Here is a 14,634-nt window from a genome sequence, read left to right on the forward strand (position 1 = left end):
ATTGTAATGGAAAACGGCCTAAACCGAGTCGAGCCGAGTGGGTGCTAATGGAAAAGCGCCAATAGAGATCAGGGTCTTTATTTTCACCCATTTCCCTGTTTTCCCGTCATGATCGGTGAGTCATTTGGCTTTCTTTGAATTTCTCACATCTAAACTGATTCCTGCTGCTCTGATCCTCTCTCCAGGTAAAAGCGACAGTGTTCTCGCCATGGCAGACGCAACTCTCGACCACCTGGACCACGATGCGCTGTTCTTGTGCCACATCGAGCCCTCCATCTTCGCCGACCGCCTCTCGCCCTACCACGGCTCTCCCCCCACGACGGCCTCCTTCTTCAACCACAATCACAGCACGCCGCCTCTTCGGCTCGCCAACATCAGACGCAGCAGCAGCGCAGGAAGTCAGGACCTGCTCCGCCCCCAAAACAGCAACCATCAAACGCTCGCCCCCACCCCCAGAATTTCCCGCCTCTCGGCTTTCTTACAAGAAATGGAGAACGATGATGGACAGGAGGCGCTGCTCAACAATCAGCTCAATGAGCAGCGGACACTGAACGGACGGCTGCTGGCGAGCGTGACCAACGCCGATAGAGTTGGCGGAAACAGGTTGAGCTCTAAAGGACAAGCACACCGAGCTGGAATGGTCAAAGGTCAGCATCTTTGTGTTGTTCTATACTTTGAGAAACTTGATCATACAAAAGATTGTAAATAATTAGGTTATAGATTCATATTACTCTTCTGTGACTTGGTATTTACCGATTACAGCAGTGCTTTTCCACTATTAGGGTATTTTTTGTTATACAAACACACTACAAGATTATATAGGTCAATATATAATTATGGGACTTTTTTTTAACATGGTTGACGGGTATCATAGCTGACATTTTTGCTGTTTTCAGGCCTAAAATCAACATGGCCGCTTATAACCAAACAACACATGGCATTTTAGAGAAAGATTCTTCTAAATATTATCTGTACAATTGAGTAAAATAGAAAGTCTTATTGAAAGTCAATATCTTTATAAAGATATTGTAGTAAACACGTTGACATGCCATAAATCCAAACGTGACACACACTACTTTATAATAACTCAGAAAGCCTTGGAGTCTTGACAGTCTTTTCTTCAGGAGGAAATGACATCATGTGGAGCAGGTCATGTGATCTGGAATCAACACACTTCCTTGAGAGGTGTTTTGTCATAAATTCTACCAAATAGAGTGGCTGGGGTTCAGGTCATTTATTTATTTATGTATTTAACCTTTATTTTAGCAGGAAATCCCTTGAGATTAAAATCTCTTTTCTGAGGAAAAAAATAGTTTTCTGTAATGTGAAAAGAATAGGAAACTGAACATGTTACAAGGACAGAAATAACCTGATTTTATAATCTCAGATTGCACTGTTTAGAATAGATTGAATTCAGCTTTATTGTCACTGCACAAAGCACAAGCATTACGACTCTGAAATGCAGTGGAGCATCCAACCAGAGGTGCAAAATAAGTAGTGAGTTTGGAGTGCAGTGTGAAATGTCTAAGACTAATAGCTTCAAGGGCAAGGATTGTGCTAAAATGTATACCATTCAGTTGTGGAAACTACTGTCCAAATGTATTTTCTGGTAGCAGTCAACTTAGGAGTCCTTAAGGAGACAAAGATTTCATCCATTAGAAACTTTCACTTCATTCAAAGTCAAAGTGAAAAGGAGAGAAGTTCAGGGCACTTCCATGCTGGCTCTCTAACAGTGTTCCAAATGTAGAATAAAGTTTGGAAGATAAACCCACATGATGTCCTAATAAACTCTCTCTTCTTCCAGCTGCCAGTACTGGAGCTCCCATGCGTCAGTCCCGTCACCGTCACACCTTCTACCGCCAGCCGTCCTGCACTTTCTCCTACTACGGCCGCGTGGGAAGCCACCGTTACCGCTACCGCCGGGCCAACGCCGCCTTCCTCATCAAGCCGTCTCGCAGCATGAACGACCTGTACGAGATGGAGGCCAGACACCGGAGGAGGAACAGGCAGAGGAACAGACACCGCAGCGGAAACACCAACTCATCCAGCGGAGATACAGAGAGCGAAGAGGGCGAGGTGAGAAAGTTATCATTATGCATCTTCGACATTTGCCAAGAGACAACAAGCAGCAGGGTTTCCGACTGTAACCGTAGCAACAAGCTCGTCCTCTCAGTTTATCTTTGTATACACAACCATTCAAAAGTTTGGGCTCACCCACACAATCTTGTGTTTTCCGACAGTTGCTCTGCATTAGTTAAAGTTGCTCTGCATTAGTTAAAGTTGCTCTGTATTAGTTTAAGTTGCTCTAAATGAGTTGAAATTGCCCTACGCTACCATTCAAAAGTTTGGGGTGACGCAGACAATTTCATGTTCTGCTGGAAATGTTCCTCTGTACCCCTATGTAGATATTCCATTAAAAATCAACCGTTTCTGGCTAGAATAGTCATTTACCACATTAATAATGTCTGGACTGGATTTGTGATTCATTTAATGTTATCTTCACCGAAAAAAAAATGCTGTTCTTTCAAAAATAAGGACATTTCTAAGTGACCCCAAACTTCTGAACAGCAGTATATGTTGACAGTCTCTCGTTGCTGTGTGATGTTCAGTAATCCTGCTCTGCTCTCTGCAGGTTGAAACCACTGTGCGGCTGCTGTGGCTGTCCATGCTGAAGATGCCTCCAGAGCTGCTGCGACTGTGCGCCTGTCACCTGCTCACCTGGTTCTCCATCATCGCAGAGGCCGTCTTCTTCACCGATTTCATGGGACAAGTCATCTACCAAGGAGATCCCACTGTAAGAGAATCAGCTGCTAAACACACCGACAGACAAAACCTTATACACCGTCACTCCCTTTAAGTTCATTAGCATGCATTGTCTGATCATAGAAAACATGTAACCTGCATATGAAATAAGTAGGTGCAGATAATTCTACATATGTAATGAATAACATTTAGAATGTAAAGTGTCCAGTATGTACAGTGGTTTATATGTGTGTCTGTGGCAGTGAGTCTTTGCAGCTGCCTCTGTTTTCTCACTGTTATCTTATGTGAAGCTGTTTACAGTGGATTCAACCAGAACTAAACCCTGTCTTAGTCAATCCACAGCTGAGTTAAAACTAAGTCAATTTCTTTCTCACACAGGCTCCTGCGAACTCCACTTCACTGGATAATTATCACAGAGGAGTTCAAATGGGATGCTGGGGACTGGTTATATATGCCATGACTGCTGCCACATGCTCAGGTAACCAAACAGACACATGATCATAGAAAAACTCTGAGGGACTTTTGAGGACTTTCTTAGTTTCTTAGTGTGTGAGTAAAGTGTGGATTTATGGCATATCAACAGGTGTACTACAATATCTATATAAAATACTTTCAATTTCAATTTTACTCATTTATATATATAATATTTAGAAGAATCTGTGTGTAAAAATACCATGTGCTGTTTGGTTACAGGCGGCCATGTTGATTTTAGGCCTGAAAACAGTAAAAATGTCAATGATGATACCTGTCAGCTGTGTTACAAAAAGTCCCACAATTATGTATTGACCCATGTAGTGCACTTTCTGGAAGATCAGCATGTCTCTGCATAAAACTCTTGAGTAAACAATCAACTACTCTCCTTTTTCCAGCTGTACTTCAGAAGTATCTCGATAACTTTGACCTGAGCATTAAGATCATCTACATCCTGGGGACGCTTGGATTCTCCATAGGTATGAACTGCAGTAATAGAACAGAATAAAATTGGATGAATTGAACAGTAAGTAACTATGAAATTTCTCTCTTTTTTGCCCCCTCCACAGGAACTGCTATCATGGCAATCTTCCCTAATGTGTATGTTTCCATGGTGATGATCAGCAGCATGGGCATCATCTCCATGAGTATCTCCTACTGTCCTTATGCTCTGCTGGGACAATATCACGAAATGAAAGAGGTACAGATGCATTCATCTTGAAAATCCGTGTTTGTTTTTCTTAATGTGTCACATCAGCCTACTCAGACTACAGAAGAATTTTCGCTTTTTAAGCCAAATCTTGCGCATTTTATATCATACTATTGTGAATAAATATCGCTCCTAATACATAAAGTGCTCTGAGTTAAGAGCAGCATTTCCAAATCAAAGAATTGATTTCAGATAAGACAGAGATTATCTTACTAAGAAGCATTTCCTTTGTCGTCAAAAGCCTTAATGTGCTGTGTTTTCTTCCCATGTGGAGCTCCATTGTTGTCCAAAAACTATTAAAAACACATCAGTGAGACCCAGTATTGCACTGTATGACACGTACACTGTAGGTTATTTTGAGTCAGTCACACATACACACGTGGACAAAATTGTTGGTACCCCTCAGTTAAAGAAGGAAAAACCCACAATTCTCACTGAAATCACTTGAAACTCACAAAAGTAACAATAAATAAAAATTTATTGAAAATTAAATAATCAAAATCAGCCATCACTTTTGAATTGTTGATTAACATAATTATTTAAAAAAACAAACTAATGAAATAGGGCTGGACAAAAATGATGGTACCCATAACTTAATATTTTGTTGCACAACCTTTTGAGGCAATCACTGCAATTAAACGATTTCTGTATTTGTCAATGAGCGTTCTGCAGCTGTCAACAGGTATTTTGGCCCACTCCTCATGAGCAAACAGCTCCAGTTGTCTCAGGTTTGATGGGTGTCTTCTCCAAATGGCATGTTTCAGCTCCTTCCACATATGTTCAATGGGATTCAGATCTGGGCTCATAGAAGGCCACTTTAGAATAGTCCAACGCTTTTCTCTCAGCCATTCTTGGGTGTTTTTGGCTGTGTGTTTTGGATCGTTGTCCTGTTGGAAGACCCATGACCTGTGACTGAGACCAAGCTTTCTGACACTAGGCAGCACATTTCTCTCCAGAATGCCTTGATAGTCTTCAGATTTCATCGTACCTTGCACACTTTCAAGACACCCTGTGGCAGATGCAGCAAAGCAGCCCCAAAACATTACTGAGCCTCCTCCATGTTTCACCGTAGGGACAGTGTTCTTTTCTTCGTATGCTTGGTTTTTGAGTCTATGAACATAGAGTTGATGTGCCTTACCAAAAAGCTCCAGTTTGGTCTCATCTGTCCAAAGGACATTCTCCCAGAAGCTTTGTGGCTTGTCAACATGCATTTTTGCAAATTCCAGTCTGGCTTTTTTATGAGTTTTTTTCAGCAGTGGTGTCCTCCTTGGTCGTCTCCCATGAAGTCCACTTTGGCTCAAACAACGACGAATGGTGCGATCTGACACTGATGTACCTTGGCCTTGGAGTTCACCTTTAATTTCTTTGGAGGTTGCTCTGGGCTCTTTGGATACAATTCCAACGATCCGTCTCTTCAATTTGTCATCAATTTTCCTCTTGCGGCCACGTCCAGGGAGGTTGGCTACTGTCCCGTGGGTCTTGAACTTCTGAATAATATGAGCCACTGTTGTCACAGGAACTTCAAGCTGTTTAGAGATGGTCTTATAGCCTTTACCTTTAAGATGTTTGTCTATCATTTTTTTTCGGATGTCCTGGGACAATTCTCTCCTTCGCTTTCTGTTGTCCATGTTCAGTGTGGTACACACCTTTTCACCAAACAGCAGGGTGACTACTTGTCTCCCTTTAAATAGGCAGACTGACTGATTATGAGTTTGGAAACACCTGTGATGTCAATTAAATGACACACCTGAGTTAATCATGTCACTCTGGTCAAATAGTTTTCAATCTTTTATAGAGGTACCATCATTTTTGTCCAGGCCTGTTTCATTAGTTTGTTTTTTTAAATAATTATGTTAATCAACAATTCAAAAGTAATGGCTGTTTTTGATTATTTAATTTTCAATAAATTTTTATTTATTGTTACTTTTGTGAGTTTCAAGTGATTTCAGTGAGAATTGTGGGTTTTTCCTTCTTTAACTGAGGGGTACCAACAATTTTGTCCACGTGTGTACATTATCCTGTTGCTGCTGAGTGTTCATGGGTTTACTAATGTGTATTAATCCACAGCAGAAAATAGTCCCCAACAGTTTGTACTATTTCCTCCAGAGAGAGAACTCTTTGCTGAAACCTACTATGCCCCAAAACAAAAACTTCTATTCTCTTATTTATTTATTTTGTCTTATATTTTTTGTATAAAGTGATCCTGACTTAGATTCTGTCTTCAGAAGGCATCAGTTCTGAGAATATTAAGAGTCAGATTGTTGTTACATTTGGATTTTTGGAACGTAACAAAAATATGAAATAACATCAGCCCTCCAGCAAACAAAAGGTTGCCTTTCTTTTCTTTGGGTTTTTCTCCTTTTTAATTCTTTGACATGTCAGTCTACATGCTGACTTCTGGTTCAGCCGCAGTTTAACCCCATAAAGCCCAAAATACGCCAGCTAGTTTGAAAGGCAAATGGAAAGAAAAGGAAAATTACGCTGTTTTTTTGTAGCCAGAAATGGCAAAATCAGAGACAATTCTCCTGATGCACTGGTTTGTTTGCACTGGTCATCTGTGTCGTGTCGTTCTGTTGGAGAAATTAACTAAATCCATAACCTAAGCTCAAAATCTGATATTTCATTATTTTATTCTACATGTCTCACTTAAAAAAATCACTAAAAATGACTCATTTACATTAATTAGATTCAGTCTTGAGCGCAACCATGACGCCGCTCAGCTGTAACTAATAGTCATGCCATTTAATTTTTTCTTCTTTTTAATTTAATAATTTTTGTTTTGAAGTAAAAACAATATTTTTTGAATTCTCTCTAATTCTAGCCACGATTGTGCTGTTTGATTAATGGTGCAGGACTTTACACTGCAGTAAAAATGCAGTTGGTAAAAAATACAACAGGGTTTCAGAGTTTTAGGAGAAACAGTCTATTCTTGTTCTGGTGTACGCTGTAATTTTACACACACATTCTTTTAATGTAGAGACAAGCTTCATAAAATAGCAGACTGTATATCAATATGTTACTGAAGACTAGCAACTGAATCTCTCTCTCCTCCTGCAGTACATCCAGCACAGTCCTGGAAACTCCCGCCGAGGCTTTGGAATAGACTGTGCCATCTTATCCTGCCAGGTGGGTCTTCATACTCGCTATATAACACCGCTGTCAAATGGGGTCCTACTTGATGCTGTATTGATAGGATTGTGTCATGATTTTGCAGGTGTACATCAGTCAGATCCTGGTGGCCTCAGCTCTGGGCGCTGTAGTGGAAGCCGTCGGCAGCGTTCGCGTCATTCCCATGGTGGCCTCCGGGGGATCCCTCCTCGGGTTCTTCACTGCCTGCTTCCTGGTCATTTATCCGACTCCAAACAACGGGTGATCAACATTCATTGTCGATAAAGAAATAGCTTAGCATAAAGGAAACCAGCAATAGGCGTATTTACGTTCTCGCAAACTCTTTCCAACAAATTCAGTCTGCCAGCTGCCATGTTTCCAAAAACTGTGTTTTTTGCAAATTTTATGCAGCTCAAAAATGGAAAAAATGAAAACATACACATGATAAACCAAAACAAATATGCAATTTGGCAACACAACTCTCATTCTCATGGCATCATCTAAACCCACATAAAGAGGAGCATTTCAGATGAAGTATATGATTAATTAAATTAAGGAGCAGCAAGGGGTTATAAAACATGTAAAAATACACAACCCAGTCACAAATATCGTTACATCTCCACTTCCAAGTCAAACAAAATCATCTCCCCCAGCCTGTCAAATATGTAAAATTAAATTAAAGTAAGCAATAACAGCAGCTCATAGATTCATAAAGGAACCTAATTTCAAATGTAATTTTGCTGCTGTTTTTTTTTGCTATTGATTCTTTAATCTCTGTCTCCATTGGTGGAGGGTGGGAGGTAGTGGGCTGAGAAATGACACAGTTATGATTTCCTTTGCCACCAGTAGTAGGATATGTAATAGATATGCCTTTATTTTAAGAACTTCTGGGAGTTCTTCTGGAGTAGAACCGATTATGTAGAACAACAGCTCCAGTGACAAATCACACCTAAACACATAAAATGCATCACTTTTCTGCCTGAATCCCAAAGTAGTTTCAGTTTTAGACAGTACAAAAATATGTGAGTTTGGTCTCTCCAGCACCATGTTTTCACTGTTTCCCTTTACTCTTGCTAAGCTAACTAGCTGCAGATTTTTGGCAAGAAAGTACATCTCCCAAAATGTTTAACTGTCCCTCTAAACCCACGCTGCCTTCCTAACAGATGTTTTTTGTGACTAACAGGGACGGAGAATCAGCCAAAGCTTCAGAGAAACGAGCCTTGACAAAGACGGAAAATCGCAACAGCAGCGAGGGGCCCGTTACCGTGGTGATCGAGAAGCCCAGCTTCTTGAAACTCAACAAGGAGGGCAAGGCAACCACCACGACCACATCCGGTCACATGGACAACGAGTCTGCGCTGTGATTGGCTCGTCGGATTGACGGACACATTGCAACGGAAACAACTAAATTAACTTTTAACGTCACTGCTGAAGATGTGCCTCCATCCTGCAGGAGTTTACAGACACAAGGAAGAAAACGGAACGCGATCAGTGTCTTGTTTTGGCTTTGACAGGTTTTTCTCTGGCTTTTGTATCACGATTTGCTGAAGAAAACAACTCAATCTGCCGCAGGACCACATCAGACCAACTTATCCTGCAAAAATCATTCTGGTCCTATCGCTGTTTTCAGCCGTCAACGAAATTCCTTCCACTTCACCCTCACGGACATCTGATCGATCCGTCGGGGTCGTCCAGGAGTGATCGATCCATTACAGAGAGGTTGTTTCTGTCTCTCAGGGCCTCTAGGAGGTGCTACTGAGCAGCCACCTGGACAGGAAACTTCAGGGTGACTCAAGTACATACATGTAAACCTTTACACGCACACACCTCTTCATCTGGGGGTCAACACCATCGAATGGACACATGAACACTGTTGATGAACATTTAGTCCTTGAAGCTGCAATCATTGAAAAACAAAAATGCTGAAAATCGTTCTTCCTCACCGTGGAATCTGCTTGATCGCTTTGTGATTGACGGAAGCTGACTGTTCACCAAAATAAAACCCCGACGACAACAACACACTTGGCTTTTGCGGGACTTTTACAGCGCTCTGCGACAGTAGCTTTAAGACTCTTGAGACTTTTGGCATTTTCTGAAAAAAACTTTGAGCCTGAAAGCCTGGTCCCTGGGGGGAATTATTGATCTCAAGGGCCCCAAATTGATCGCAGGTGTTTCGTTTTTGGCCGAAATCTTTCATTTAGCCTTCCTCGCAGGGCAAAGATGATGATATCTAAGACGGTCTGTTTGGAGATATCGAGCTTGAGCATGAAGTTGCCTGTATATTGAAAGAATGCAGAGGTTTATTGGGTGAAATTCCACATCAGACAGAGCGCAGATGCAATGTGTGCAGTATACGGGGCATTACAATCCCAAATATTATGTTGGTGATATACTGAGGGCCCACGCTTAAGTTTGAATAATCAGACTAACCTACATGCTGCAGAGACAAACCAAACAGCAGAGGAGAAGCTCTTTCTGCTTTTGTGTTTTTGTTGATTTAAAAAAAAAAAATGCTGTTAGCACAACATTTGTCACCAACTGCACAATTAGCTGAGCCATTGTTGGAAAAAAATAGTGTTACAATGTTCAGTTTGAAAGCTGAAAAATTTCCTGCGTCGGTGTCGGATTGATTTGTCTTCGGACGCCGGCAGGACGGAGCTTCCCGATACTTTTCATTCCTGTAGATCCAGTAAACTGCACCAGCGAGTCTGGGATGGAGACGCGAGAATGAGAAATTTGAGGAAATATTATGTATCTGGGAAGATGGGCAAGCAAATGATTGTGTTGAGACGAGAGTTTGTAGCAGCTTGTTGCTTCTGTTAGAGTTTTTTTTCCCGACTTTAACGGGCCAAATACAATCAGTAGAGGGAAGCAGAAGAGAGTATTTTTGATGTTTCTGAGTTTGACATGATGAATGGATTTCCAACAGAGGAGAGAAGGAGTGAACGTAAGCTTAGAGGAGAATTGGAGAATTGTTTTCACTTTTTAAAAAATGTGCTTTTGTTCTCTTTGTTGCTGAAAGTTCCAGTATGAGGCGACATCCAGCCGGGGTTTGTTGAGCAGAAAAACTGGAAACAAGATTTACCATCACCCTTTTATTTTTGTAGATAATGAGATATAATGTGGGGAATTGGTGAGTTTTAAAGATGCAAGCAGGGTTTTTTCCACCTGTTTCCGGTCTTTATGCTAAGCTAAGCTAAGCAGCTGCTGCCTGTTTCTTCATACTGCACGTACATGGGAGTGGTATCAATTGATTTTTAAATGGTAGAATTTGATTTATTGCATCTTTTTAGAGATCTTAACTTCAAAACTTCAAAGAATAATTGGCTTTCAGCATAAATACAGCTTGCCCTTAATGACAAATCATTCTTTCTGCAGTCTAACAGCTTGCATTAGTTGAATTAAAATGTTGTTTGAGATGTGTCTGATGCACGGTTTTGCATCTCTAACTGAAAAATGTCTGCTGAGGGCAAGTAGCAGCAGCAGGAACACGATGTTGGAGTTTAGCTTTACTTCAACCCCGTTAACATCCAGCAGGGAGGCTGATGGGCCAATCCCAGAATATTTAACACAGAGGGGACACATATACTTGGTGAAATAAAACTAATCTCTAGATATTAAGTGTACAGTGATAAAGTTAGAGTAATCTCTTGAATGTTTTCTTAACAAACGATGCTGGACGTGTAACTTGAAAGACGATACGAGAGATGCTGTTGTTTGTTTTCTGACAAATCAGATCTTTTTGTTGCAATAGCAGCCCCTGTTAATCAGCCAGAGAGGGGACTGTGGGAAGTTTGCAGGGTCGTATGAGGTGACAAAATCCGTCACCAGTGGCTTCCCCCCCCCCCCCTGCATCTGTCAGGGTGAAAGGTCGTGGATTTGGGTCAGTTCTCCTTTCAGCTCAATCAGCTGACACACGCTACTTGAAAGGAAGTTTAAACTGCAGTGGGATGGTTTACTGATTTTATTTGAGTGTGTGAAACAGTTTGAGGAGAAGCTTGTTGATTTTAGAGAAGAGTTCACTCACTGATGGTGTGTTTTTTTTCACTTTGGTGAAGTTTGGTGCAGAGTTTAAACCTGTTTTGTTGTAACAAATTAGATTCCTTCCACATTTTCAGGTACATTCAGTCAGTCCCAGAGCAGAGAGAGAGAGTTTTGCTTCCTGGGACGGATCAAAAGCAGGGATGGGACGCTGATAGAAGACAAGGAGGTACAGACACCACGGTTTTAAATGGTCTCTGTAACCACTAGGGCAATAAAATATTCTGGATAAAAAAGTGGATACACAGCTTCAGTTTAACGAAAAAAGAAAAAAAAAAAAACTTTGGGTTGGGAGGTTTGCATGCGACAACAGCGATATGCATGTGCGGGACACCAAAGTAAGACTCTGTACAAAATCACTCAAGCTCTTTTTCTGTTATTGTCTTTATAGGTCAGGGATGTACTTTCTAATGCATGGCTGGATGTTTGTGTCTTTCGTTTCAAACTGAGATGTGTAAAAACAAACGAAACATGTACACTTTAAGCTGAAGCATTGTGCTCGGTCTGGGTCAGTACACTCTTAACAAGCATGTGAGTTTGCTACATTTTTTGCACATTTACGAGTTCAGTTTGGGACGCCCGTTCATCTCATCGCCGTTCAACATGACGCCCACTTAATGGAAAGTGTTGAAATGCGTTCAGAGATGAGAAGTCGTCCTGAGCGACGCTCCTTGTTAAAAGTGTAGGCGAGAAACTCCAGGCCGCGAATACTTGAAGTGCAACTTGAGTGTTTCTGTTCCAATGCAGTGAGAAAGTCTTTGATTTCTGGGTTCTTCTTCTTCTTTTTTTTTTTTTTGTTCTTAATGTCCCAGGCCTTTTTACCGTAGACTCTGGAATGTTCAGACAGCACGGCCGCCTGCTCGGCCTGCTGGGAGATTGAGTTCTTAACCTTTGATTCCATCTGGTGACTTATAATCTTAAAAAAATAGTCAATGAATGTGAGTTGATTTCCGTCGAAATCATTTTTAGTTTGATGTTCGACAAGCCAGAATGGGGGTCCTGCCGTTGCACAGAACTTGCACATGATAAAAAAAACGAGAAAAAACAGTCGAATTATGTTGCAAAAGGAAGAAAAAAATAACTGTGGATATTTATTTTTTGAGCTTTTTTGTCTTGTAAAAGACAGTTTTCACTTAGTTTCCAAAAGAGTAAATTAAAGCTATTCTATTTGCTGTTATGGGAGATGTTACAGGAGTGGACTGGACGCTGTGTGAGTGTGAGAGTGTGTGTGAGTGTGTGAGTGCAGCCGTCTCACAGCTCTAAAGCAAAAGACAGGAGTGTGTTACAAATGTCATCTCAGTGTTTATTTTTTGATTCTTGTTCTCTGTTCTTTACAATCACCTGGTTTACACTTAACTCTGGAATCGCTGGCTGCAATACTGGAAGTTATTTACGAGTCTTCTTGTCTCTGTTCTGGTGTTTTTAATTCGACTAGAAAATGTCTCCTTTTTTTTTTGTATTTGTTCTTTGATTTTTTTTTTTTTTTTTTTTTTTTTTAGGCAGAGCCACACACAGGAGTTCGGCCTTTTGCACTTTTTCAGTGGCGGCCATGTTGGCTCCACCGTCCCGATCACTGAATGAATGTGGAGACGCCGTGATGCTGTTTCATGTTTCCAGCTGTCAGCCATGCAGTTAGTCCAACCTGTCCCAACTCCGAGTGTGTGCCGCTCTGCCCTCCTGTAAACTGTGTGTTAACGGCAGAGGAGAGAGATGCCTATATACTTTGATTTTTATAGAGATTAAATCGAGAAGAATACTTAAAGAATGGGAAAGCAAATATACGCGGTGTACTATATATAATATGCCTTGTTATTTGGAAAAAAAGATGTAAATATACATATTTCTCTTTTAGTTTCTTCTTTTTTTGCTGCTATAAGAAAGATGATTATTTTTGTTAGTAGTTTTGTTTTCTATATAAAGTCTGTATATATCTCTATGTTATGTAAATATGCTTGAGCCTTCATATGTAGGACTCTGGATGAACACTGTATGGAACGCACCTTTAAAATCTGTTCAGAAGTAAAACAACCATGACTTCTTTATTTGACATTTTTATTCACAAATCGCACTCTGAAAAGTCAACTCTGGGTCTGACTAACACTTTATGGCATTTCACCCTATAAAACCCAAATATGGGGAAAAAAGAGCAAAAACAACATATTTATATATAATAAAACCTAATAATTACTTTTAACTGTCATATATGTGTGTATATCTATATATATGTGAAATTTGTAAATAATTCCAAATGTAGAAAAAAAAGTGAAAAAAATAAAATGCATATTTATTTAGCTATAAATAATAAAAATTAGCAATTAAAAAGTTGTAGGTAGAAATAATAACTAGTAATAAAAAAAACAAGTTGTGTTTTTGCAATAGTGGGTTTCACAGGGTTAAACAAACATTGAAGTTTCTGCCTTGTGAAGGAGCCTCTCTGGTTAACATTTTTTACAGTTTGAGTTCCAATTATTGTTTGGAGTGAAGACTTTCTGTAAATTGTTAGCTTTTACACATAGGACTGCTAAACATGAGGTCGTGCTTTGAACCAGTAGAAGGACGAGGATCCTTCAGTTCCTTTAGAGGTATTTAAACTGTGTTTATCTTGAGATATAATCAAACTTCTTTTGTCTTAAAGCAAGCAAATGACCAGGATACCACTTAGAGATGTTAAATACAGTATACACATCAAGACAAGATTTCTTTCTGGTCATTCATATTTATTTACAAGACAAAGGCAGTAACTTCTGCAGAACATAAACATCTAGCTATGTGAACAGACAGCTTTGCCACGCTTTGTTGTTTGTCTGCCCATAGTAACTCTCATAAACTGTTTGTGTCACAATCCCAATCCCAGTGACCTGCCGGTAAAGTAACTTGATGCTCTGCACTTTCATGACTTTTTTTGTGTGTTTTGTAAAAAAAAAAAAAAAAAAAAACTTTACTCAGCATCTTTAAAGCCGCCAACAGGTTTCCCGTGATGCCGTGTGGTCAGAGCGCTCAGACAGAAGAGGAAGACGAGAAAACTTTGCTCTTGCAGAGTCAGATTTCTCCCTGCGCACAGACACACACACACACACACACACACGGGGGTCACAGCTTCGGCTCTTTATACATACAGAGAAACCAGAGTAGGAACCTGATACTGGTGTGTGTCTGTGTGAGTGTGTGTCCAGCCCAGGCGCATAATGTGACAGTATGTTCAGCTGACGGTAAGTAAATGTTGTGTGTCTGTGTGTGTGTGATGTTCTATACTGAGGTATGAACTTTCAGCTCATGGTGGACTGTAATGACCTGCTGCTTAACTGGAAATAACATTCAACATAATGCCTCACACTCCTTAGTGCATCTTAACAGCCCTCCTCCTATAGACACTGTCTCCACCTGAACTTAACTAATAAAAAAGAACCTTCCATTGGATAATTACTGCAGTGATGAATACGTTTCAGCTGCAACAACTTCTTTAACTCTAGCTGATGCAGTGAGGAGTTTCTCATTTCTTAAATGTTAGAAAACATATCCTGTGTTCATGGAAAGGATGTGAA

At 40.4% G+C, this 14,634-nt stretch overlaps 1 protein-coding gene across 2 annotated transcripts in view; it reads left to right on the top strand.

Annotated features, from left to right (window-relative positions):
* The window catches only part of LOC110954968 (solute carrier family 45 member 4), a 69,501-nt gene extending 56,367 nt beyond the window's left edge, over window positions 1-13,134 (top strand). For both annotated transcript variants that reach the window (XM_051956095.1, XM_022199748.2), the window contains exons 8-16: window positions 186-647; window positions 1,805-2,076; window positions 2,633-2,794; window positions 3,142-3,241; window positions 3,633-3,713; window positions 3,804-3,934; window positions 7,001-7,069; window positions 7,158-7,312; window positions 8,235-13,134. In XM_051956095.1, coding sequence (XP_051812055.1) covers window positions 186-647; window positions 1,805-2,076; window positions 2,633-2,794; window positions 3,142-3,241; window positions 3,633-3,713; window positions 3,804-3,934; window positions 7,001-7,069; window positions 7,158-7,312; window positions 8,235-8,415 — 1,613 coding nt within the window. In that variant the 3' untranslated portion in view covers window positions 8,416-13,134. The remainder of the gene's footprint in view (window positions 1-185; window positions 648-1,804; window positions 2,077-2,632; window positions 2,795-3,141; window positions 3,242-3,632; window positions 3,714-3,803; window positions 3,935-7,000; window positions 7,070-7,157; window positions 7,313-8,234) is intronic.
* The last annotated feature ends 1,500 nt before the right edge of the window (window positions 13,135-14,634 follow it).

The sequence above is a fragment of the Acanthochromis polyacanthus genome, chromosome 11 (assembly GCF_021347895.1).
Source record: "Acanthochromis polyacanthus isolate Apoly-LR-REF ecotype Palm Island chromosome 11, KAUST_Apoly_ChrSc, whole genome shotgun sequence".
In the NCBI taxonomy this organism is placed as follows: domain Eukaryota; kingdom Metazoa; phylum Chordata; class Actinopteri; family Pomacentridae; genus Acanthochromis; species Acanthochromis polyacanthus.